Source organism: Bombina bombina, chromosome 4 (genome assembly GCF_027579735.1).
Source record: "Bombina bombina isolate aBomBom1 chromosome 4, aBomBom1.pri, whole genome shotgun sequence".
Taxonomy (NCBI): domain Eukaryota; kingdom Metazoa; phylum Chordata; class Amphibia; order Anura; family Bombinatoridae; genus Bombina; species Bombina bombina.
In genome coordinates this window covers 1151124548-1151152347 of record NC_069502.1, presented here as the reverse complement: position 1 = coordinate 1151152347, position 27800 = coordinate 1151124548, and the positions used below count along the sequence as shown (strand labels likewise).

The 27800-nt window shown below is 37.7% G+C and overlaps 1 protein-coding gene across 1 annotated transcript in view; it reads right to left on the bottom strand.

Annotated features, from left to right (window-relative positions):
* LOC128658087 (calpain-8-like) overlaps nucleotides 1–27800 on the bottom strand; it is a 260090-nt gene that overhangs the window by 209460 nt on the left and 22830 nt on the right. Inside the window, exon 2 of the mRNA XM_053712540.1 lies at nucleotides 14738–14807. Within this exon, the coding sequence (XP_053568515.1) occupies nucleotides 14738–14807 (70 nt within the window). The remainder of the gene's footprint in view (nucleotides 1–14737; nucleotides 14808–27800) is intronic.

The window sequence follows — 27800 nt, the reverse complement described above, 5'->3', positions numbered from 1 at the left end:
TAAAGTGACAGTAACGGTTTTATTTTAAAACGTTTGTTGTACTTTGTTATCAAGTTTATGCCTGTTTAACATGTCTGAACTACCAGATAGACTGTGTTCTGAATGTGGGGAAGCCAGAATTCCTATTCATTTAAATAAATGTGATTTATGTGAAAATGACAATGATGCCCAAGATGATTCCTCAAGTGAGGGGAGTAAGCATGGTACTGCATCATTCCCTCCTTCGTCTACACGAGTCTTGCCCACTCAGGAGGCCCCTAGTACATCTAGCGCGCCAATACTCCTTACTATGCAACAATTAACGGCTGTAATGGATAATTCTGTCAAAAACATTTTAGCCAAAATGAACACTTATCAGCGTAAGCGCGGCTGCTCTGTTTTAGATACTGAAGAGCATGACGACGCTGATAATAATATTTCTGAAGGGCCCCTAACCCAGTCTGATGGGGCCAGGGAGGTTTTGTCTGAGGGAGATGTAAAAATGTGATTGCATTTAAATTTAAGTTGGAACATCTCCGCATTCTGCTTAAGGAGGTATTATCCACTCTGGATGATTGTGACAAGTTGGTCATCCCAGAGAAACTATGTAAAATGGACAAGTTCCTAGAGGTGCCGGGGCTCCCAGAAGCTTTTCCTATACCCAAGCGGGTGGCGGACATTGTTAATAAAGAATGGGAAAGGCCCGGTATTCCTTTCGTCCTCCCCCCATATTTAAAAAATTGTTTCCTATGGTCGACCCCAGAAAGGACTTATGGCAGACAGTCCCCAAGGTCGAGGGAGCGGTTTCCACTTTAAACAAACGCACCACTATACCCATAGAGGATAGTTGTGCTTTCAAAGATCCTATGGATAAAAAATTAGAAGGTTTGCTTAAAAAGATGTTTGTTCAGCAAGGTTACCTTCTACAACCTATTTCATGCATTGTCCCTGTCGCTACAGCCGCATGTTTCTGGTTTGATGATCTGATAAAGGCGGTCGATAGTGATTCTCCTCCTTTGGAGGAGATTATGGACAGAATCAATGCTCTCAAATTGGCTAATTCTTTCACCCTAGACGCCACTTTGCAATTGGCTAGGTTAGCGGCTAAGAATTCTGGGTTTGCTATTGTGGCGCGCAGAGCGCTTTGGTTGAAATCTTGGTCGGCTGATGCGTCTTCCAAGAACAAGCTAATTAACATTCCTTTCAAGGGGAAAACGCTGTTTGGCCCTGACTTGAAAGAGATTATCTCTGATATCACTGGGGGTAAGGGCCACGCCCTTCCTCAGGATCGGCCTTTCAAGGCCAAAAATAAACCTAATTTTCGTCCCTTTCGTAGAAACGGACCAGCCCAAGGTGCTACGTCCTCTAAGCAAGAGGGTAATACTTCTCAAGCCAAGCCAGCTTGGAGACCAATGCAAGGCTGGAACAAGGGAAAGCAGGCCAAGAAACCTGCCACTGCTACCAAGACAGCATGAAATGTTGGCCCCCGATCCGGGACCGGATCTGGTGGGGGGCAGACTCTCTCTCTTCGCTCAGGCTTGGGCAAGAGATGTTCTGGATCCTTGGGCTCTAGAAATAGTCTCCCAAGGTTATCTTCTGGAATTCAAGGGACTTCCCCCAAGGGGGAGGTTCCACAGGTCTCAGTTGTCTTCAGACCACATAAAAAGACAGGCATTCTTACATTGTGTAGAAGACCTGTTAAAAATGGGAGTGATTCATCCTGTTCCATTAAGAGAACAAGGGATGGGGTTCTACTCCAATCTGTTCATAGTTCCCAAAAAAGAGGGAACGTTCAGACCAATCTTAGATCTCAAGATCTTAAACAAGTTTCTCAAGGTTCCATCGTTCAAGATGGAAACCATTCGAACTATTCTTCCTTCCATCCAGGAAGGTCAATTCATGACCACGGTGGATTTAAAGGATGCGTATCTACATATTCCTATCCACAAGGAACATCATCGGTTCCTAAGGTTTGCATTCCTGGACAAACATTACCAGTTCGTGGCGCTTCCTTTCGGATTGGCCACTGCTCCAAGGATTTTCACAAAGGTACTAGGGTCCCTTCTAGCTGTGCTAAGACTAAGGGGCATTGCTGTAGTACCTTACTTGGACGACATTCTGATTCAAGCGTCGTCCCTTCTTCAAGCAAAGGCTCACACGGACATTGTCCTGGCCTTTCTCAGATCTCACGGATGGAAAGTGAACGTGGAAAAGAGTTCTCTATCCCCGTCAACAAGGGTTCCCTTCTTGGGAACAATAATAGACTCCTTAGAAATGAGGATTTTTCTGACAGAGGCCAGAAAAACAAAACTTCTAGACTCTTGTCGGATACTTCATTCCGTTCCTCTTCCTTCCATAGCTCAGTGCATGGAAGTGATCGGGTTGATGGTAGCGGCAATGGACATAGTTCCTTTTGCGCGCATTCATCTAAGACCATTACAACTGTGCATGCTCAGTCAGTGGAATGGGGAATATACAGACTTGTCTCCGAAGATACAAGTAAATCAGAGGACCAGAGATTCACTCCGTTGGTGGCTGTCCCTGGACAACCTGTCACAAGGGATGACATTCCGCAGACCAGAGTGGGTCATTGTCACGACCGACGCCAGTCTGATGGGCTGGGGCGCGGTCTGGGGATCCCTGAAAGCTCAGGGTCTTTGGTCTCGGGAAGAATCTCTTCTACCGATAAACATTCTGGAACTGAGAGCGATATTCAATGCTCTCAAGGCTTGGCCTCAGCTAGCGAGGGCCAAGTTCATACGGTTTCAATCAGACAACATGACAACTGTTGCGTACATCAACCATCAGGGGGGAACAAGGAGTTCCCTAGCGATGGAAGAAGTGACCAAAATCATTCTATGGGCGGAGTCTCACTCCTGCCACCTGTCTGCTATCCACATCCCAGGAGTGGAAAATTGGGAAGCGGACTTTCTGAGTCGTCAGACATTGCATCCGGGGGAGTGGGAACTCCATCCGGAAATCTTTGCCCAAGTCACTCAGCTGTGGGGCATTCCAGACATGGATCTGATGGCCTCTCGTCAGAACTTCAAGGTTCCTTGCTACGGGTCCAGATCCAGGGATCCCAAGGCGGCTCTAGTGGATGCACTAGTAGCACCTTGGACCTTCAAACTAGCTTATGTGTTCCCGCCGTTTCCTCTCATCCCCAGGCTGGTAGCCAGGATCAATCAGGAGAGGGCGTCGGTGATCTTGATAGCTCCTGCGTGGCCACGCAGGACTTGGTATGCAGATCTGGTGAATATGTCATCGGCTCCACCTTGGAAGCTACCTTTGAGACGAGACCTTCTTGTTCAGGGTCCGTTCGAACATCCGAATCTGGTTTCACTCCAGCTGACTGCTTGGAGATTGAACGCTTGATTTTATCGAAGCGAGGGTTCTCAGATTCTGTTATCGATACTCTTGTTCAGGCCAGAAAGCCTGTAACTAGAAAGATTTACCACAAAATTTGGAAAAAATATATCTGTTGGTGTGAATCTAAAGGATTCCCTTGGGACAAGGTTAAGATTCCTAGGATTCTATCCTTCCTTCAAGAAGGATTGGAAAAGGGTTTATCTGCAAGTTCCCTGAAGGGACAGATTTCTGCCTTGTCGGTGTTACTTCACAAAAAACTGGCTGCTGTGCCAGATGTTCAAGCCTTTGTTCAGGCTCTGGTTAGAATTAAGCCTGTTTACAAACCTTTGACTCCTCCTTGGAGTCTCAATTTAGTTCTTTCAGTTCTTCAGGGGGTTCCGTTTGAACCCTTGCATTCCGTTGATATTAAGTTATTATCTTGGAAAGTTTTGTTTTTAGTTGCAATTTCTTCTGCCAGAAGAGTTTCAGAATTATCTGCTCTGCAGTGTTCTCCTCCTTATCTGGTGTTTCATGCAGATAAGGTGGTTTTACGTACTAAACCTGGTTTTCTTCCAAAAGTTGTTTCTAACAAAAACATTAACCAGGAGATTATCGTACCTTCTCTGTGTCCGAAACCAGTTTCAAAGAAGGAACGTCTGTTGCACAATTTGGATGTTGTTCGCGCTCTAAAATTCTATTTAGATGCTACAAAGGATTTTAGACAAACATCTTCCTGGTTTGTTGTTTATTCCGGTAAAAGGAGAGGTCAAAAAGCAACTTCTACCTCTCTCTCTTTTTGGATTAAAAGCATCATCAGATTGGCTTACGAGACTGCCGGACGGCAGCCTCCCGAAAGAATCACAGCTCATTCCACTAGGGCTGTGGCTTCCACATGGGCCTTCAAGAACGAGGCTTCTGTTGATCAGATATGTAGGGCAGCGACTTGGTCTTCACTGCACACTTTTACCAAATTTTACAAGTTTGATACTTTTGCTTCTTCTGAGGCTATTTTTGGGAGAAAGGTTTTGCAAGCCGTGGTGCCTTCCAGTTAGGTGACCTGATTTGCTCCCTCCCTTCATCCGTGTCCTAAAGCTTTGGTATTGGTTCCCACAAGTAAGGATGACGCCGTGGACCGGACACACCTATGTTGGAGAAAACAGAATTTATGTTTACCTGATAAATTACTTTCTCCAACGGTGTGTCCGGTCCACGGCCCGCCCTGGTTTTTTTAATCAGGTCTGATAATTTATTTTCTTTAACTACAGTCACCACGGTACCATATGGTTTCTCCTATGCAAATATTCCTCCTTAACGTCGGTCGAATGACTGGGGTAGGCGGAGCCTAGGAGGGATCATGTGACCAGCTTTGCTGGGCTCTTTGCCATTTCCTGTTGGGGAAGAGAATATCCCACAAGTAAGGATGACGCCGTGGACCGGACACACCGTTGGAGAAAGTAATTTATCAGGTAAACATAAATTCTGTTTTTACAGGTAAGTATTTAGCTTTAAATAGGATTAATTTATTTAATAAGAGTTAATTTATTTCGTTAGATTTAAATAATATTTAATTTAGGGGGGTGTTAGGGTTAGGGTTAGAGTTAGCTTTAGGGGTTAATACATTTATTAGAGTAGCGGTGAGGTCCGGTCGGCAGATTAGGGGTTAATAATTGAAGTTAGGTGTCGGCGATGTTAGGGAGGGCAGATTAGGGGTTAATACTATTTATTGTAGGGTTATTGAGGCGGCAGTGAGGCGGATTAGGGGTTAATAACTTTATTATAGTAGCGGTGAGGTCCGGTCGACAGATTAGGGGTTAATAATTGTAGGTAAGGTAGCAGCGACATTGGGGGGGCAGATTAGGGGTTAATAAATATAATATAGGGGTCGGCGGTGTTAGGGGCAGCAGATTAAGGGTACATAAGTATAACGTAGGTGGCGGCGGTGTGCGTTCGGCAGATTAGGGGTTAAAAAAATTTAATAGAGTGGCGTCGATGTGGGGGGACCTCGGTTTAGGGGTACATAGGTAGTTTATGGGTGTTAGTGTACTGTAGAGCACAGTAATTAAGAGCTTTATGAACCGGCGTTAGCCCAGAAAGCTCTTAACTCCTGGCTTTTTTCTGCGGCTGGAGTTTTGGCGTTAGATTTCTAACGCTCACTTCAGCCAAGACTCTAAATACCAGCGTTAGAAAGATCCCATTGAAAAGATAGGATACGCAAATGGCGTAGGGGGATCTGCGGTATGGAAAAGTCGGGGCTGGAAAGTGAGCGTTAGACCCTTTAATGACTGACTCTAAATACCAGCGGGTGGTAAAAACCAGCGTTAGGACCCCCTAACGCTGGTTTTGACGGCTAACGCAGAACTCTAAATCTAGGCATTAGGGTTTATTTTATAGGTAAGTATTTAGCTTTAAATAGGATTAATTTATTTAATAAGAGTTAATTTATTTTGTTAGATTTAAATTTAGTTTTAAATAGGAATAATTTAGTTAATATTATTAATATTATTTAGATTTATTTTAATAATAATTAAGTTAGGGGTGTTAGAGTTAGATAGGGTTAATATAGTTAATATATATAATATAATAACTATATTAACTATATTAACCCTAATATAATTAGGGTTAATAAAGTTAATATAGGTGGCGGCGGTGTAGGGGGGTCAGATTAGGGGTTAATACATTTAATATAGGTGGCGGCGGTGTAGGGGGATTAGATTACAGGTAAAAGAGCTGATTACTTTGGGACAATGCCCCGCAAAAGGCCCTTTTAAGGGCTGGTAATAGAGCTGGTTACTTTGGGGCAATGCCCCGCAAAAGGCCCTTTTCAGGGCTATTTGTAGGGTTAGACTTAGGTTTAGTGGTAGGGAAATTTTAGTATTTTAGGGGTTAATAAATTTAATATAGGTGGCGGCGGTATAGGGGGATTAGATTAGGGGTTAATACATTTAATATAGGTGGCGGCGGTGTAGGGGGATTAGATTAGGGGTTAATACATTTAATATAGGTGGCGGCGGTGTAGGGGGATTAGATTACAGGTAAAAGAGCTGATTACTTTGGGACAATGCCCCACAAAAGGCCCTTTTAAGGGCTGGTAATAGAGCTGGTTACTTTGGGGCAATGCCCCGCAAAAGGCCCTTTTCAGGGCTATTTGTAGGGTTAGACTTAGGTTTAGTGGTAGGGAAATTTTAGTATTTTAGGGGTTAATAAATTTAATATAGGTGGCGGCGGTATAGGGGGATTAGATTAGGGGTTAATAATTTTAATACAGGTGGCGACGGTGTAAGGGGGTCAGATTAGGGGTTATTACATATGATATAGGTGGCGTTGGTGTAGGGGGCTCACATTAGGGGTTAATATAGTTTAAATAGGTGGCGGCGGTGTAGGGGGATCATATTAGGGGTTAATATAGTTTAAATAGGTGGAGGCGGGGTAGGGGGTTCACATTAGGGGTTAATATAGTTTAAATAGGTTGCGGCGGTGTAGGGGGCTCACATTAGGGGTTAATATAGTTTAAATAGGTGGTGGCGGTGTAGGGGGATCATATTAGGGGTTAATATAGTTCAAATAGGTGGCGGCGGGGTAGGGGGCTCACATTAGGGGTTAATATAGTTTAAATAGGTGGCGGCGGTGTAGGGGGCTCACATTAGGGGTTAATATAGTTTAAATAGGTGGCGGCGGTGTAGGGGGATCACATTAGGGGGTTAGACATTTAATGTAGGTAGCGGCGGGGTCCGGGAGCGGCGGTTTAGGGGTTAAACACTTTATTATGGATCGCGGTTGACAGGTAGATAGACATTGCGCATGCGTTAGGTGTTAGGTTTTATTTTGCAGGTAGTTTAGGGAGTTATGGGGCTCCAATACTCAGCATAAGGCTTACTACGCCTGCAATTTGTGGCGAGGTGAAAATGAAGTTAGATTTTTCCATTTTCGCCACGTAAGTCCTTACGCTGTATATTGGATACCAAACTGCGCGGGTTTGGTATACCTGTCTATGGGCCAAAAAACTACGGCCGAAGGCAGAAATATACGAGTGTAACTTCTAGGTTACGCCGTATATAGGATACCCAACCCGCGCAAAATTTTGCGTCGCCGGCTTTTGCGGGGGACGATTTATATCGGATCGGGCCCATGATTGGGAAGAATTCCTGATATGTATAAAAGCGGCATTAGCCTTTTTAATGGGAGAAATATATGCAGTTATTGGACACAACCTATTGTTTGCTATTTTCTTTGAACTCTACTAAATTGTCCCCTAAGGTTATAATTATTAGGTTTAAAGATATACAGATGAGAGATTAGATTTTTGTGGCTATTAGAAAGATAAAAACAACTTTTCCAGAGAAATGTACCAATGTTAATCTGTTAAATAAAAGAGAAAAACTGAAATCATAAAACAAAGTTCTCTGCAACTATAACATTGTTGCAAACACTGCTGCCATAAAGTGCCAAAGACACGTGCACACTCCTGAGCTCCTATGAGCCTACCTAGGTTTACTCTTCAACAAAGTATACCAACAGAACAAAACAATAATACAAACGTATGTTCTATATTAATTTTGACTTTGCTGTTGATTTAAAATGTTTCATACAAGTCACCACTGACTGTCTATGCAGGCGAGATATTTGAATGCTGGTGTACAGAGCACTTGCAGCATATGTGCGTATGCCACTGAAACAATAATAACGTTTACTTCTCAATCACCACGTTGTAGATGTTTATGGCAAATAAACATGCTTTTGCTTGCACATTAGCGTTAATTCAGACTACAAATGAACTATTACAAATCAAATATGATTTAATGTCAAAATCATGTAGCATTTCACATTTGCTTTATTTACCAAGAAATTTGCAGACCTAATTGGCCTAGATCCAGTAAAACTCGTTCCTGAAAAAATGTCTTTCTGAAAAAAAATCGCCACCATATAGCACCTTGAAATTGCGGAATTTATAAAGATTTGTAAACACCCCTCGTCCCAACAGTAGTTAGTTGCAAGTTCAGTTCCATAACAATCTGTAGAGCTGCATTTACCTTGTAACCCTTCATTTCTTGTTGCATAGAACAAGTTGCACAGTGAAAGTTATGTCTATTTCCAGTCCTCCTGTATCATGTGACAGCCATCAGCCAATCACAAATGCATATACGTATATTCTGTGAATTCTTGCACATGCTCAGTAGGAGCTGTTGACTCAAAAAGTGTAAATATAAAAAGACTGTGCACTTTTCTTAATGGAAGTAAATTAGAAAGTTGTTTAAAACTGAGTGCTCTATCTGGATTGCGAAAGTTTAATTTTGACTTGAGTATCACTTTAAAATAAAAAATTGTGTGCTGAAAAATAGCCCACTCTAACATATGCACAAAAGAATACTTGAAAACAGTTAAAGAAAATTAAAAATAAATAAAACATGGCAACATGGTCAGATTTGAAGGGACAGTTTACCCTACATTCCTCTACCCTTTAATCTGTTCCCAATGATCAATTTTACCTGCTGGAGTGTGTGAAGTTGTTTACAAATAGCTTCTTTACCTTATAACGGCCTTTGACATAGCTGATTTTGCCTGTGGTATCCCTACAGTTTCTATACATATGTATAGGCTATAGAAAACCTGTGTAAACAAAGCCAGCAGAAGAAATTACACTCCCATTGGGGGTTAGGAGAGATAAGTAATAAAATGTTTTGTTTTGTTTTTTTTCAATTCTTCTAAGGGCTCGATGATTGAAAGCTCTCTGGGCTGGCGAGATTATTAAAGAATGCTCGCCAGTCCTTCTATTTCCCATGTGGAATGATCTAAAGCCATTTTTTACCCTGAAAACAGGGTGTCTCGCTAAGGGGCGTATACTGCATTTTCATATGAAATGTGCACAGCAAAATTCGTATTTTAAACATTATACAAAACAAATATTTGAACCATTCACACAAAAATAAGCAGGGGAAAATTGTATTGTTAAGGTGCATCAAAAAATCGTAACAAAAATCTTCACCAAAAATCGTATGTTAACAAAAACGTAAAATTAGTATCTAATTTACAAAGGAATCAAATCAAATCAAATTAAATATTCACAGTGTAAATCGTAATTGTAGTACACTGAATGTGCAAAAATCACACAGAAATTTGAATTTATAAATACAAAATGCAAAGCGTAATTGTTGTTTTTTCGTAAAATGGGCTGAACATGGGCGTTCCATGGGCGTATATGACAATGTCTCACTAATCCCAGTGTAATTCTATAAAGATTTTCGCACTGCAGATATCATTTTTTTCTCGCCAACTAAAAGGTGGCGAGCTTTTGTCAAAACAATATGAACACTTATAACCCCAATAGAAAAACAAATGCATACGAACATATAGGCGAATGTAAGATGCTATAAGCAGAAAGCAGCGTAATGTGAGTTATATTGGCTGCAGGATTTTAATTTTAAAGTGCTCCCCCTGCTCTCTGCTAACTTCGCACTAAGGAGCGAAGTTTCCCTATCCAGCGAGCTCCATTACTTTTAATAGGAGCCATCTCGCAACTCGCAGGGACTGCCCCTTTTTTACGATCATTGCACTGGGGCAGCCCTGCGAGTGTCAGCGAGAAAAAGAAGGTTTGAGCTGGCGAACAATATATCATCAAGTCCTAAGTGTTGGGCTTTGATATACATAAAAGACAATTGGGGAGTGACCAGCGCCAAACCAATGATACAACAAACTCCCACTAGAAAATAGGGATCTCTCAAAGGCCCTATATGAGAAGGTGCTGTAAAAAAGTGGATTTTACTAGGGAGCGCTACAAGAATAAGCTAAAGTGTAACATACAGTATATGAACAGGTGACTATGTTATAAAATAATAATCTAATAATAAACTTAATATTAAGATTATTATTTTATAACATAGTCACCTGTTCATATATGTTACACTTTAGCTTATTCTTGTAGTGCTCCCTAGTCAAATATACTTTTTTATAGCTTTGATATACATACAGAGATAATATAGTGTAGTGTAGTGTGTGTGTGTATAGAACGTAATAAACTAAGGAGATCTGATTTCCCTGCAAGATCAATCCATTTTAATAGCACAGCTATTTCATATACACATCATATATAAAAATAAACCTAAAGAAACAAATTTTCATATATTTTATACTCTGCAACTAGTATAAGTCATTGGAAACGCATTAAGGTAAAAACAATTTTACTGAACCCTGTCCCTTTAATATATCGAGACTTGATGGGGAAACGAGATACTTCACAGGGGCTATAGAGTCTTTATGAACTGCAAATGCTTGAACAAGGTTAGGTGAAAACCCAAGACCACAACACTAGAAGGCCTAGAATGTCTACAGCCCTTTGTTCCCATCTGCGAGGATAATATTAAACGTTAATGATTCAGATAGAGCACCTGTTTGTTTTTCAATATTTGCAATTATTGATTAAAAAAGCACAATTTCTCATGCGGTGAGATGTACTTATGAAATCAATAACACTACGGGTTTCTATTAAAAGGAATTGGCCCCACTGCAACTTATTTCATCTTCTAAAATGGGATTCTGACAGTTCTCAAACTGTAAACTATGAAACTGCTCCACTATAATAATGTAGCCCCAAAAATGTTGTGCAAACGGGGTATTGTCTTCATGAACAGGCTTTCAAAAAGAACCAAGCCCTTGAGACAAGGCTTTCATGACAGGGATATCAATAGAGTAGCCACAAAACTAAAAACCGTATTGTTATAAATGTTTGATATCCCAGTCATGAAGGCGGGGTTCCTTTTAAAAGCTTTGTCACTACTAAGGCACAATCCCATTTGAAAGCTGCATGTACTGAAAGTGATACTCATGACAATGCAGGTGGGAATTAGAAACAAACATTTACAGAAAGTGATTGCTCCACAATTTCTAGATATTGGGGTTCTGATCTCACTTTTCCTGAAGATTCCCTTAGCTTTTCAGGATATCACGTATTAAATACATAAACATTGTGAAATTGTCTCCTGCCCACAGCAGTTGAAGCTGAAATAAAATGTGCCCTTTTTTGGACAAATTCCTGAAGAAAAAGAAAATGAGCCAATAAATCATGGTTGACCCCTATATTTGGGAAGGGAGATGCGAAGAGAAGCAACTTCTTTGGATGGCTGTATTTTTTAAGCATGTATGTAATTAAAGGAACTTTACATACAATAGAACTGCATAATCAACATATTTCATTTAAAATGAGCAGTAGATTTTTTTTTTTTTTCTGGTCAATTTCAAAATGTAATCCATTTCCCTACCCCCGTATCATGCCACAGTGACCGGCCAATCACAGACTCCTATATGAAAAAACTGTGAGCTTTTGCACATGCTCAGTAGTAGCTGGTGACTCAAAGTGTTTATATAAAAAGACAGAATTTTTTTTAATAATGGAAGTAAAAAAATGTTTTATTATTGAATGCTCTGAATCCTAAAAGTTTAATTTTGACTTTAATGTCCCTTTAAATACATTAACAATTAACACTAAGAAAGAACCAATAAGTGAGTATGCTTCAACAAAAGACAGGACATCTTCTTTAGACATTCTTTGAAATACTGAATGGAGACATAATATAATTATACCCCTGTATCTAGTTTTATACATTTTTCACATTACTTTCAGTTCATTTACCCTCAGGTTATGACATTAAAAGCTATAATAAAAAAGAAACGCCTGCACTCTTGCCCAAAGTAAAAACAGCCTTTATTCAGACATCAGAGAGGTGTTGCGCTAGTCTGCTTAAAGGGACGTTATATACTTGTATTTTTTTCTTTCTATGAAAGGGCTAAATTATCTATAGCTCTCTGCTCTGGCAACATTATCCAACAAGTCTCATTAGTAGATGAGATGATAAAAAATGATAGATGTTGCCAGATTTCTCTCCATGCTGGCAAGTTTTTTTTAATCAGTCCCTAAAAGTGAATGTTTCAAACCTTATTATGGAGCTTAAAGCTATGAACAATGTGTGTTCCTATGCTGAATAAACTAACTTTTTTTCTGTTGGAGTTGTCCCTGTGAACCAGTGAGCAATAGAGCCCCAGGACTCAGTTGTAGGTAATCATCACTTCCTGTTAATTTAAACAGGTTGACCCTTTTTAAAGGGCTGATATTAGAAAGGGATATATTCATTTTTAGCCACATTTTATATTATTTTAAATATATTGGTAAATGCTTTTTTCATCTAAACTGTATTACAAGAAATACCATTTTTAGATTATGTTTTTGGAGGGTAAGGTAGGTAGGTAGGTGTCTAGCGCTTTATCTGGCAGGAAATAGTGCTGCCATTTAGTGCTCTTGCAGATGGATAACATTATAGCAAAATGGTTGCCATATAATGCTTCAGACACGCTCATACGCCTGAATTTATGGCTCTGTTTTTCAACAAAAGATTTCAAGAGAACAAAGATGAATTGATCATAGAAAAACATTAAACAGTTGATGAAAGAAAATTGGGTTTCATGTCCCTTTAAGAAGACATTTAAAAAGGACCGTAAACATCTTGATAATTTAATTTAAAATCTTTAGTTCTGTGTAGTAAAATAACTGCAATTTATTTTCATCATTTATTTTGCCTACCTAATCTACAATTTAGCTCTGGAAATAGTAGATTTTCTCATTCTCAGAACTGGAAATGAACATTGCAGACATCTCAAGGCTAACATGTTACATATATGTATAAAACATGAAAATAAGGTAATTACAATAAACTGCTAGCACTCAAATAAATACATATAATACAAAACAACAAAAGTGCAAATAAGCAAGGATATGTGAAAGGAAACTCAAAATAGGCAGAAAATCTGCCTCAGGTGCTTGATTGTAGAGGACCACAGGAAGAAAAAATAGGCAAATATAGTGAAGTATGTATGGATAAAGTAATCCAATCCCACAGGGAACAATACTCACATTGGAGAGAGCTATAACTAAGCTCTTAGGGGCTGATTTATCAAGCTGCGCCGGACAGGGGCGCATATACGAGACCGGAGAGATTGAAATTTGCAACCTTAGGTTAGGAAAACAGCAGTCTGATGACCGCTGCTTGTTAAATATGGACTGCAGGTTCTCTAGTGAGAACCTGCAGTCGTAGGGGGTCGAAAGGCTTGCAAATCCTTTGATATATCGACCCCTTAGTGATGTTGCAGGTAGGTATAAAGTCCCACGGCTCACAAGGATACTCCCAGGATGTAGTAGTTAAAGTATTTTATTAAAAGCTAGGACAGAAAAACAAACTGTATTAGTCAGATACTGAGTGGGCATAAGACAAACCGGAAAAAGCAAACAGCCAAACTGCTTTACAATTTGCAATCATCCAGAAGCCCTTAAAGGGACATGAAACCCAAATTTTTCTTTCATGATTTAGAAAGAGCATACAATTATAAACAACTTTCTAATTTACTTCTATTATCTACTTTGCTTCATTCTCTTGATATTCTTTGCTGAAAAGCATATCTAGATATGCTTAGCAGCTGCTGATTGGTAGCTGCACATAGATGCCTCCTGTGATTGGTTCACCTTGTGCATTGCTATTTCTTCATTAAAGTATATCTAAAGAATTAAGGAAATTAGGTAATAGAAGTAAATCGGAATGTTGTTTAAAGTTGTATTCTCTACCTTAATCATGAAAGAAAATGTTTGGGTATAGTGTCCCTTTAAGTTCTGACTGTGTGGTAATACAAATGTGTGTATATGTCCACAAAAATCCAACGCACGTTTCACTGGTCTACTGCCAGCATTTTCAAGCTGGCATTAGACCAATGAAATGTGGTTGGATTTTTGTGGACATATACAGACATTTGTATTATACCCATTCAGCATCTGAGTAATACAGTCTGTTTTTCTGTCCTTGTTTTTAATAAAATACTTTAACTACTACATCCTGGGAGTATCCTTGTAAGCCGTGGGACTTTATACCTACCTGCAACATCACTAAGGGGTCAATTTATCAAAGGATTTGCAAGCCTTTCTACCCCGTACAACTGCAGGTTCTCACAAGAGAACCTGCAGACCGTATTTAACAAGCAGTGATCATCAGACTGCAACATCATTGGAGAGAGCTTAGTTATAGCTCTCTCCAATGTGAGTATTGTTCCCTGTGGGATTGGATTAGTTGATCCATACATACCTCACTATATTTGCCTTTTTTCCTTCCATGCATATCTTCCTGTGATCCTCTACAATCAAACACCTGAGCCTATTTAGACTAAGTTACATATATTTCTCTAAAGAGGAGACATTTTTATAGTACAATGCCCCTTTGAATTTGTTTATTTTTGTATATACAACATACTTTTTGTATTGATTGGACAGGTAATAAATAAGAGCCCATGTTTTTGTCTCCTCTGTTCATGCAATCATCGTTTATGATAGCTGCGTACGTGGCATTAAACATTTAAAGTAAAACATGGCTACATATCTCCTTACCAACTTCCCCCTGGCAGATATCTGAACGTGTGGCTCCAGAAACAATAAACTGAGGACTTGGACAGATATCCTGCAAGAAGCACATGACAGAAAATAACACATTAGTACTCAACAATACATTTTTAGGAGCTTAGTATCACCAGGGCAGCATGGACCATACCATTTAGCCAATTTGGCATAATACAAACCCTGGGGACCTCACTGAATTTAGCAAAATAAATAATAAAATATATATAATAAAATGAATAAATATTACAAGATATAAACCTTCATGTAATATTTTTTTTTAAATTTTATTAAAATATTCTTATCATTTCAGCTTGTGGAGAAAGAACAGATAAAACCCAACATATGCAGACATCCCAACCTGCAAAAACTCATTTCAGGGAGGTGGCTTCTCCCGCTACTGCGCCGCCACCCCCCCCCTAGTTATATATTGGACAGTGGACACCTTGAAACCCTAAATAAGATAGAGACTTATCATTAAAGTAGCTTCCCACTAAAGTCACATTAAAAAAAGTAGCTTTATTGCACAACCACATACAACAAACCTATTTTCTAGTGACCGTACGCTTGTTGAATGCTTAAATATTTTAGAATACAAAGTTTAATTACGTGCAGTAAATAAGGTAGTATTTGTTTTTTATTTTATTAAAATCAGTGGGGGCTTTTTGGTTACTGATGCATGCTTTGAGGGTTCTATAACGTCCCAGCAACAAAAGGCATTCCTTAAAGAAGCACTTTTCCGGATTTGGGCCACATTGGATCATGGTACTTGGAGTTTCAGGGAGATTGCACTCCATTTGCTGGCATCAGGGAGCCGCTATTACAATCAGGGAGACTCCCTGAACTTCAGGGAGAGTTGGGATGTCTGCATATGTCTTAATGATTATTTTCTTTCCTGTATTCAGTATATAACTTATACATATATATATATATTACACAGTATATATATATATAAGTTCCCAGTGAGTGATTTGTATATGTAATTTCATTACTGAGCTATGAGACTATTAGTAAGTATGTGTGTGTTCATTACTGTATAACTTCTTGTGTGTATATAAAGATGTCACTGTAGACAGCTGATAATACATAATCAATAAACAATCTTTGCTGTTATATACATGTAGTAATTGCCTAATTGTTATATGCAAACAGCAAGTTTGCAAGATAAAAGTGATTTAGGAGAGGTGTCTGCTTATGTAATTTATGGGGGAAGGACAGTATTATTATTATTATTATCGGTTATTTGTAGAGCGCCAACAGATTCCGCAGCGCTAATTTAAAACAAAGAAAAGTTAAAACAAAGTAAATAAGAAATAGGACTAAAGAAAGTTATCATTTGTGGAACAGTGGTTGTAAAAGTAATTCAGTCATAGAAATAATTAAAATGACCTATTACCTAAAAGAACCTATTATTCCATGTCCGGACTCAACAAGTATAAACTGTTTGTCTTTTCTCCAGGACCATATCCTTCCTCCCTAAGACCTTAATTAAACAAATAAAACTGCTGCCCATAACTTAAACATGTTTGCTCAAAACCACATAAATAAAATTGCTGCCCAAGGCAAGCAAATAAAAGTGTTGCCCAAGAGTATTACATCTGTAGCTGGTGCTTTATTGTTTTTTGAACATATGTTAGCAGAGAGATAAAGCTTTCAGTCCAATTTTCTAGAGGGTCCTTAAAGGGATAAGAAACCTTTTTTTATTTCATGATTCAGATAGAGCATGCAATTTTACCCAAACTTTCTAATTTACTCCTATTATTAACATTTCTTCATTCTCTTGCTATCTTTATTTGAAAGAGCAGGAATGTAAACTTAGGAGCCAGCCTATTTTAGTTCAGAACCCTAGGTAGCGCTTGCTAGCCACCAATCAGCAGGTGCTACCCAGGTGCTGAATTAACAATGAGCAGGCTCATAAGCTTACATTCCAGCTTTTCAAATAAAGATACCAAGAGAACAAAAAAAAATAATAAAACGAGTAAATTAGAAAGTTGCTTAAAATTGCATGCTCTATCTGAATCATGAAAGAAAAAATTTGGGTTTCATATCCTTTTAATCACACACAATCAAATATATGGATTAAAAAAAATACAAACTTTGGGAAGCACTGGGCTGGATTACTAGTAAGATATGGATCTGAAGAGATTTAAAATTAAAGTGATGGTAAACGTTACGTTTTAAAACCGGGTTGGGAATCCAAGTGATATTTTAGAGGGACATTATTTGATCACTTCTAATAAAGATGTTCTGTACTTACTTTTTAATCTAGCTTTGCTATTCTAATAACCCGCACTCTGGCTGCCCACTTCAAAACTCTATTTTTGTGATCTAATGATTTGTGAATTAATGGTTCAAACTGTTCTATAATCAGTGGGAGAAGAATAACTAAAACAATTGTTAACTCTGATACTAAAGTATCTCCATTTTTTGGTAAACTTAAAAATGGTACCTGTCCCTGCCTAGGGTGCCCTCATTGTAATAGTGTTATCAAGGGTGGAGAGATCTGTCATCCCTACTCAGGCTGTAAATTTAAAATACCTGGTTATTATACCTGCAATTCATTGTATGTAGTGTATGCCCTCAATTTTTTACAAATGGGTCACCAGGTGAGACAATTACACTTTATGGTGTTAGATCAAGCCTAGGGGGGGAGATAGACAAAGGGACCTTCTTTACAAAGAGGCTAAATGGATATGGAAATTGGATACGTTATATCCTAAAGGTATGAATAGAGAGTTTGATCTTAACCCAATCCTGTAGACTTTTTATGTATATAATATAGGTTTCCACAGATTTGTATGCAAATTTAAATTAATTTAAATAGATTATTATATTCCAATACTAGATTGTGATATTTGTATAGTGGCTGTGCTATTTTGCTTCCTTTTCACATTGTTTTTAATCTTGGTCCTCTGGGACACTCCAAAAGGGCAAATATACGGTTAATATGTTGTTTTTCTTGGTTCACGTTGCTGTCTAGTCTACCTAATAAAGGTTATTTCACTTTTCCATACCTGAGTGCAACATTTCTTTGGACACTTGTTCTATAATCATTGCTCTAGCTACAAAAAAAGTGCCATGTGGTTAGAACGATGATTGGAGAACAGTTCAAGCCATTAGCTCACCTCCAAAAAAATAGTTTTTAAGTGGGTGGACGGAGCGTAGGGTATTAGAATAGCATTGTTAGATTAAAAAGTAACTTACAGCTCATCTTCATTAAAAGGGATTAGTTAAAGTCCCTGTAAGATATGGCTTAGTTTCCAGACCTGTAAAACATGTAAAGTGTACTTTTACATCTATAAATAATTTATAAATCAGCAATTAAGCACTGCATTGCAAAATATTTGCATACAAAATAACTTTAAGTGTTTAAACTGTTTTGTAACCAAAGTTTTGCATTATTTTACATTACAGGGGCATACTTCTTTAAAAGGTTATAAAGTATATTTAGGGACAAATGTGAATTATACTGTATATCTTAATTTATGTAGTGAGAAGTGTCTAACATTACAGTGTAAAGCCCTAGGGCAGGCCCAAATTGCCCACTCAATGGGATCCTTAGCTCCGCCCATCGGCTGGGTTCCTTATCTCCACCCACCCAGGGTCGGTGCTTGTATTAAGGCCCTGGGTAGGCAAATTAAGAGTATTATATTTATAAAAAAAATTCTACATGATTTCTACATGACCGCTAGTGCCAAATGCTGTCTAAATTGGTCTTTTTTTGTAAAAATTATTTTTCTCTAGAGCGCCCCCACAATGTGCTGCTCCCCCCATTCTGCTCTCCTCCTGTAAGCACAGTGCAATGGTTCAGTCATGTTCCTTATAACACAGCTTAATCGATGTTGCGCTCGCAGGTGCTAGTTACAGCTTAGGAGGTGGGAATCTTAAAAACGTTTTCACTGCCCTCTCACTTCAGTCTGCCCTGTGGCATGCAGAGGGACCGCAGCAGTCAGACTTGTGTCACCTTATCTGTAAGGTAAATAAGCTTCATTCTTACTTCTTTATGTTTTAATTCTCTGGATTTTTAACCCCTGGGCAGCCGTACTATATATTGCAAATTTGCAATATTCTCTGGCAGTGAGTGGGAGATATGCCCCTCCCATGCCTGATCCATCTGCTGCCTCAGCTAGAAACATGGTTCCTACAGAGTAGAAACAAATAAATAAAATTACAAGTTAGAAGTGAAGAAGAGGGGCCATTTGGCTTCTTTGGTTAAAGATAAACTGAACTGCAGGAGGAATTGACAGCAAAACCTAGCAAGAACTTTCAAATGCTTCTACTGCAGAGGAGGGGCAAAGTCTACAGTTGTGGAGCAGAATCAGAGGGTTCCATTTATTAAGCAGGGGATGATGCTTCTGAGGCCCATCGTTTCAGGGTCACAGCAGTCATGAAGAAGCCACCATCTAGGTGGCGGATTAAAATCATCCCAATACGATACGATGATTGACAGCCCCTGCTAGTGGCCAATTGGCTGCCAGTGAACAGGGGCTGCATAGTACAAGCATTTTATTATTATTATTGGCTATTTGTAGAGCGCCAACAGATTCTGCATTTCACCAGAAATGCTTGTGCAATGTTAAATGCGGACTCACTATAGCAAATCATATGATAAATATACCCCAAATATTCAGAAGGGCATTGTGCACTTATAAATTATACTGAATTTATATTATTATCATTTATATGCAAGAAGGTTTGCAGTAATTTATCAGTCCCGAAGCCCTCACTGTCAGCCAAGGATTTGTTTTTTATTTGTAAAGTTTATTTCCCTCTCTTTTGATTAATGATTTATTGAATGTTTTATATATATTTTTTTTAGCATGTGTTACACTGCACCTATAAAATATAGAGCTGTGGTAAAACGTTTGAACAGTAGTTTCCCCTTGATAAACAGTTTTCCATATACTGTATACACATTCTCATACATATGTGTCTGTATATATATGTAATTATAAGTATATGTGTGTATATATATATATATATATATATATACAGTATATATATATATATATATATATATATATATATATATTTACATACACAAACACATATCCATACATGTAAATAAATACATATATACTCACTTATACATCTATACATAAACATATACACTTATACACATACACTCACTTATTCATACATACACACACTCACACACAAACTTATATACATATTCACACACACAGACACACACTTATACACATATTCACACACCTAAACAAACATACAAACACACACATACACATACACACACAGACACACACTTATAAACAAACATACATACACACACATGCTTATGCACACACACACATACACATACACACACCACTTATACACATATTCACACACATAAATAAATAAACATACAAACATACACACACTTACATACATGCACATACTTATATACACACACATGTACATACACTTACATATATAAAATAAGTGTGCACATCTAGGTATGTGCTTTATTATGTAATTGTGTAGGTCTTTGACTGCTCTACTTTTAACGATGGGACCATATGTGCCCCCCCCCCATATATGGTTCTTGGGGACGCCTGTGCTGATTGGCTGTGTAATGCAGAGCCACAACTGATTTGTTCTGTTAAAACTGAAATATGCATGGGTACATTTCAATTTGAAATAGAAGCATTTTTGCGACATTTTTCCATTAGCAAAAACACTTCTTGTAAAAGTTTTACAGTTTTTCAGCGGCATACACACATATGCTGTGAGGGCCTGTGCCTTGATTGGCAGCTTTTTCCATATATATCAGTATATTATATTTGTCATTTTTGGGTATATGGGCAAAATTCCCAGGCCTATTTGTGGTCCCAGTCAGGCCCTACCCTAGGGAGAACATTATTCAGTCTATTGTGAAGTCGCTTTTGTTATGTTTTAAAAAGAAATCAAACAATGTAAATACCACTGTTTAATGACTCGTTAGTCACCCTGTGCAGCCAACAATTCACATTCTTTATAGCCTTTCATAGTAACAAATAAACCTTCCGTAAACAATTCAAATAATGTCATTAAAGGGAAACTAAATCCTCAGTTCAGAATCGAATAGAATAGTAACTGCCTACACCACCTGGACAGTCATTTTTCCATACTAGCATAGTCACTCCATAATATCTGCATGGGAACCTACACAGCATATTCTGGTAATGTCATACTTACATATGGTGGTATGGCCTCTGATTGGCTGTACCACTAAAGCTCTAAAAAGTGTAAAAAAAAGTCTCACAGCTAAGGACTACAATAGATTGCAGGTAAGTAGTGACATTAGCAAAAACAACTTATATATATTTATATTTATTTTTAAATGTTCCTTTAAGTATTTACTAGTAAAGGAGCTGTGATAGTAAATATTGGTAAAAAACAACAACAACCAAACAGTATTAAAGAGATATTAAGACAATACTATAATCTGACATATTTAACACAAGAAATAAAGTTTAATTTATTAAAAGTCGAAGTCCAGTTGCCAGAATTGGAGATTAAGACGAAATGCAATTTTCAACCTGATGTAAAAATAGAAAATATTTCATATAATAACATATTAAAAAGAGTATCTAAAAGTACTGGTTGATATATTTATACTTAAATTAATTTTAAACACAATATAGATATTTTATGCTATAGTAGGATTTTGAAAATAAAAAGCTTGCATGTTAATATGATGTTTACTTTTAAAATAGTTTTCAGCTTCAAATCATGCTTCTAGCTCCCCAATCTTTGGAACTTAGGTATCCAATCAGGAGGAGGGAGTGTGGACATGCAGTTGTAAATTGTCACTAATACATGACATCAACAGAGCTCCAAACAGCACATTACCATGCATGATAAAAGATTGTAGAGCTTACCTCAAAGGGACATTAACCACTTTGAGATGGTATTATAAAATGATACATTAATGTGTGTATGTATATATATATATATAAATAAATATATATATATATATATATATATATATATATATATATATATATATAAAAATATATAAAAGAAAATCCACAATTTTAAGAGCTAAATAATATGAAAAGGGGGGTAAATAAATTCTGAAAGTATGTAACAAAGTGGTTATACTACCCATAATTAAACACTTTGGGTTAGATGACCAGTGGAGCGCTATTTTAACGTGCACCCATAAGGACCAGCTATTACAAGTGGCTGATTAATGCTCCCGCGAGCTAACAGGAGCACTTTGCACTTAGCGCAATTAACCAGAGGTCAGACCCTTTGCATAAACGTCACGGCCCGGGGGAAACAAGGATTCGTTCTTTTAAGAATCTTCATCTATCAATCAATTTGACAAAATGCCGGGCGGGAGAGCTGTGCTTATTGTCAGAGTGCTCAAAAAGTTACATTTTTAAAAAAATACTGAAATATAACAAAATTGATAAATTAAACCCACCCTCATTTTGCAAAGTCTATCCAATGCCGTGGGGCGGTTGTGTTGAGTTGACATTCACCTTAAAGTAAAAACAATTAGCATCTTTATTTTTTTTGTTTAATAACTACACAAAGCAGTTATAAGGGGTTAAAGTGAGGGGATGTGGGATATTAGAAAAAAATGGCACCAAAAAGTACCTTTACATTGAATTCCATGGGGACTGTGTTTTTACTTTAAATATATATGTACTTATATAATTATATATACGTATATACACATAATAACACATAAATATATACGTTTATACACATAATAACACATAAATATATATGTACTTATATAATTATATATACGTATATACACATAATAACACATAAATATATATGTATATACACATAATAACACATAAATATATATGTATATACACATAATAACACTTAAATATATACGTATATACACATAATAACACATAAATATATATGTATATACACATAATAACACATAAATATATATGTATATACACATAATAACACATAAATATATATGTATATACACATAGTAACACATAAATATATATGTATATACACATAGTAACACATAAATATATATGTATATACACATAATAACACATAAATATATATATGTATATACACATAATAACACATAAATATATATGTATATACACATAATAACACATAAATATATATGTATATATTCATATAAATATATATTTTTAATTTGCTGCCCAACGCTGCGCTACCTCCCCCTGCACTGTGCTAGGTTCTTTGCCTCAAAAAATGAGAATGAGACTCCCATTGGAGCCTATGGAAGCGCTCTCTCTTGAGCGCAAAGCTTTCAGGCAAACGCGTGCCCGCAAGTGTAATAAATTGATAACTAATAGCTTTGTTAGCTCTATTTTGCCATTAAAAATAGCTGCTTTTGTCTTTTGTATCCCTATCTATACTGAAAATGTCAATACTTAGGAACTGACTATAGAAAATCTATGTAAACATAATCAGGAGAATAAATTATACTCCCAATGCGAGATAACACAAGCAGGCATTATGTGTGTGTGTGTATTTGTGTATAAAGGGTGATACAGTATGGAAAATTAATCTCCCTGCAAGCACAGCCCATTTTAAAGGGTTGTGGTTTCAAAGTTCCTATACAAAAATAAACCTAAAGAAACACTTTCTCATACATTTTGTATTCTTCAGCTGGTATAACAAGTCATTTGAAACACATTAAGGGAATCCAGTTTTAGACTATTTAGGGGCCGATTTATCAAGGCCCAAATGCAGGTAAATGTATATGTTTCCGCGCAAACCTTCAGATAATGTCCATCTGCACATTGTTAAATCGGCCCCTTAAAGAGCTTATTTTATAGGTGTATTCTTTGGTAGTTCCTGTTGTCTGCTTACTACACCAGTCAGCCATGCACGAGTAGCATAGAAAACTGTAAGAAGAATACTCGTAATGTGTTAATTTTGATAGAAAACTAATTGGCCACTTCTGCATGCTAATCAAAGAGTTAAACCACTTGGATGGACTGGGCTGCAATGGTATGAAATTATAAAATGACAATAAAACAAAAAAGAAGTTATTTTAAGGAATTATTGCTAATATTACTTCATTAAAAATTGCAGAATGCACACTTAAAGTGAATGTAAAGTTTAAAGGGCCATGATACCCACATGTTGAAATACTTGAAAATGATGCAGCATATATGTAAAAAGCTGACTAAAAATATCACCTGAACATCTCTATGTAAAAAAGGAAGATATTTTACCTCAAAAGTTCCTCAGTAGCCACATCCCATTGTAAAGGACTTCTAAGCAGCAAATCAGTTTGTCTGTCCCGGGACAGTTAAGGGATTGAGCCTTGTGCACTCTCATGTTATTTCCCTATTCAGTTTAAGTAACTATGAAATCTCATGAGAGTTAAGTGAAATCTCATGGGATCACAGTAAATGAGTTTATGACCTCAGCCCTGCTGATGCTGATTGGCTGCTGTTCATTTCTTCATATATTATTTTTTTTTACCTGCAGCTGAGCAACAGCTGAGTATAACTTTTTACACAGAAGCTGAGCTGAGGAAATTGTAAGGTAAAAAATCTTCCTTTTTTACATATAGATGCTCAGGTGATTTTTTCATGTCAGCTTTTTACAGTTATGCTGCATTCACAGAGGCTGGTAAGACACTGGCCATGATATTCCCGAGTAGCACATACAGTGGGGGGTAGTTATCAATGTGTCAACTTTCCTGCCTTCGCCGGCCCAATATGCCTGCCTAAGCTCGCCTACCATTGCCGCCGCGGACCTGAAAAAATTTGCCTAAGTTATCAATAAATCTGTCAAAAAGCCGCGCACCAAGTACGGGGCGATGAGCAGCGGATTGTGAGAGTTATCACTCATCCGATCTCGCTGCTCTTCGGCTTTTTTACAGCTTTATTGCTAGCCTGTCACTAAGCACCCACACTAAACTACACTGTTCTAACCCCTATACCGGCGCCCCCGGAGCCCCCCGCAACTCAATAAAGTTACTAACCCCTAAACCGCTGCTCCTACACCCCGCCGCAACTCTTATAAATGTATTAACCCCTAAACCGCCGCTCCCGGACACTGCCGCAACCTACATTATACCTAGTAACCCCTATCCTGCCCCCCCTATACCGCCGCCTTCTATAATAAAGTTATTAACCCCTATCCTGCTGATCCCGCACCTCGCCGCAACTAAATAAATAGTTTAACCCCTAAACCGCCGCTCCCGGACCCCGCCGCAACCTATATTAAACTTATTAACCCCTAATCTGCCCCCCCTACACCGTCACCACCTATAATACATTTATTAACCCCTATCCTGCCCCCCCTACACCGCCGCCACTGTAATAAATTTATTAACCCCTAAACCTAAGTCTAACACTAACCCTAACAACCCCCCTAACTTAAATATTAATTAAATAAATCTAAATAATATTTCTACTATTAACTAAATTAATCATATTTAAAACTAAATACTTACCTGTAAAATAAACCATAATATAGCTACAATATAAATAATAATTACATTGTAGCTATCTTAGGATTTATTTTTATTTTACAGGTAACTTTCAATTTATTTTAACTAGGTACAATAGCTATTAAATAGTTATTAACTATTTAATAGCTACCTAGCTAAAATAAAGAGACATTTAAAACTAACCTAAGTTACAATTACACCTAACACTACACTATCATTAAATAAATTATTCCTATTTAAAACTAAATACTTACCTGTAAAATAAACCCTAATATAGCTACAATATAAATAATAATTATATTGTAGCTATTTTAGGATTTATATTTATTTTACAGGTAACTTTGAATTTATTTTAGCTAGTTAGAATAGTTATTAAATAGTTATTAACTATTTAATAACTACCTAGCTAAAAGAAATACAAAATTACCTGTAAAATAAATCCTAACCTAAGTTACAATTAAACCTAACACTACACTATCATTACAATAATTAAATAAATTAACTACAAATAACTACAATTAAATACAATTACATAAACTAACTAAAGTACAAAAAAATAAAAAAAAGCTAAGTTACAAAAAATAAAAAAAATAAGTTACAAACATTTAAAAAATATTACAACAATTTTAAGCTAATTACACCTAATCTAAGCCCCCTAATAAAATAACAAAGCCCCCCAAAATAAAAAAATTCCCTACCCTATTCTACATTAAAAAAGTTCAAAGCTCTTTTACCTTACCAGCCCTTAAAAGGGCCTTTTGTGGGGCATGCCCCAAAGAAAACTGCTCTTTTGCCTGTAAAAGAAAAATACAACCCCCCCAACATTAAAACCCACCACCCACATACCCCTAATCTAACCCAAACCCCCCTTAAAATAACCTAACACTACCCCCCTGAAGATCATCCTACCTTGAGTCGTCTTCACTCAGCCGAGCCACCGATGGAACCGAAGAGGAGATCCGGAGCGGCAGAAGTGATCCTCCAAGGGGCGCTGAAGAAGTCTTCCATCCAATGAAGTCATCATCCAGGCGGCGCTGAAGAAGTCTTCCATCCAGGCGATGTCATCTTCCAAGCGGCGCTGAAGAAGTCTTCCATCCGGGCGATGTCATCTTCCAAGCGGGGTCTTCAATCTTCTTTCTTCAGGATCCATCTTCGTCCCGCCGACGCGGAACATCCTTCTTTCCTGACGGACTACCGACGAATGAAGGCTCCTTTAAGGGACGTCATCCAAGATGGCGTCCCTTCAATTCCGATTGGCTGATAGGATTCTATCAGCCAATCAGAATTAAGGTAGGAAAAATCTGATTGGCTGATTGAATCAGCCAATCAAATAGAAGTTCAATCCGATTGGCTGATCCAATCAGCCAATCAGATTGAGCTCGCATTCTATTGGCTGTTCCGATCAGATGGATCCTGAAGAAAGAAGATTGAAGACCCCACTTGGAAGATGACATCGCCCGGATGGAAGACTTCTTCAGCGCCGCTTGGAAGATGACATCGCCCGGATGGAAGACTTCTTCAGTGCCGCCTGGAAGATGACATCGCCCGGATGGAAGACTTCTTCAGCGCCCCTTGGAGGATCACTTCTGCTGCTCCGGATCTCCTCTTCGGTTCCATCGGTGGCTTGGCTGAGTGAAGACGACTCAAGGTAGGATGATCTTCAGGGGGGTAGTGTTAGGTTATTTTAAGGGGGGTTTGGGTTAGATTAGGGGTATGTGGGTGGTGGGTTTTAATGTTGGGGGGTTAAAAAGTTAAAAGTTAAAACACGTCACCAAAGTTTGGGATCAAGTAAACCATTTTTAACTTTAACCTATGTTGTGCCCTATAATTTTATAATTTTCTGAATTTCTGCTGCCTTAGACCCCATCTGTCCTAGTGGAATGAGTCATTCCAATTTCTACTAGGACAGATGAGATCTAAGGCAGCAGAAATTCAGAAAATTTTAGGGCACAACATAGGTCAAAGTTAACACGTCACACTCACAACATGGAAAAAAAATGACACCAGTTACCAAATACAGTAAGTAACTACTGCTGAAACAGTAAGTTAGTTTAGTAAGTAGTATGGGACACATCTCACATCAGATTTTGCTGAAGCAGTTTTTAGGATCAATCAAGTAAACCATTTTTAACTTTTACCTATGTTCTGCCCTATAATTTTCTAAATTTCTGCTGCCTTAGATCCCATCTGTCCTAGTGGAATGTGTCATCCAATTTCCACTAGGACAGATGGGATTTAAGGCAGCAGAAATTCAGAAAATTAGAAAATTATAGGGCACAACATAGGTAAAAATTAAAAAACATGTCACCATGTGAAGTAGTAAAAACTAACATATTCGATCACGCAATTTATTTATTATATATAATATTAAATACCCAACAGATTATTCTAACCCCCACTAATTCACACAATGATTCAGCACTACTCACACTACTATTTCTACCAGGGGTCAGGACCAGTTCCCCTTAAAGTAAAAGGCTTAATGATGAGAAAACATTCAAAAGTTCAAACCTTTTAGTGTTTTCACAGAGAGGTTAATCTATGATTTCTTTCTATTTTAGTCTAGAACTCAATTTTTTGTAAATCTAGTTTTTGTTATGTATTTCTTTTTTATCCGGACAAGATACATTTTTACCATGTCTATTT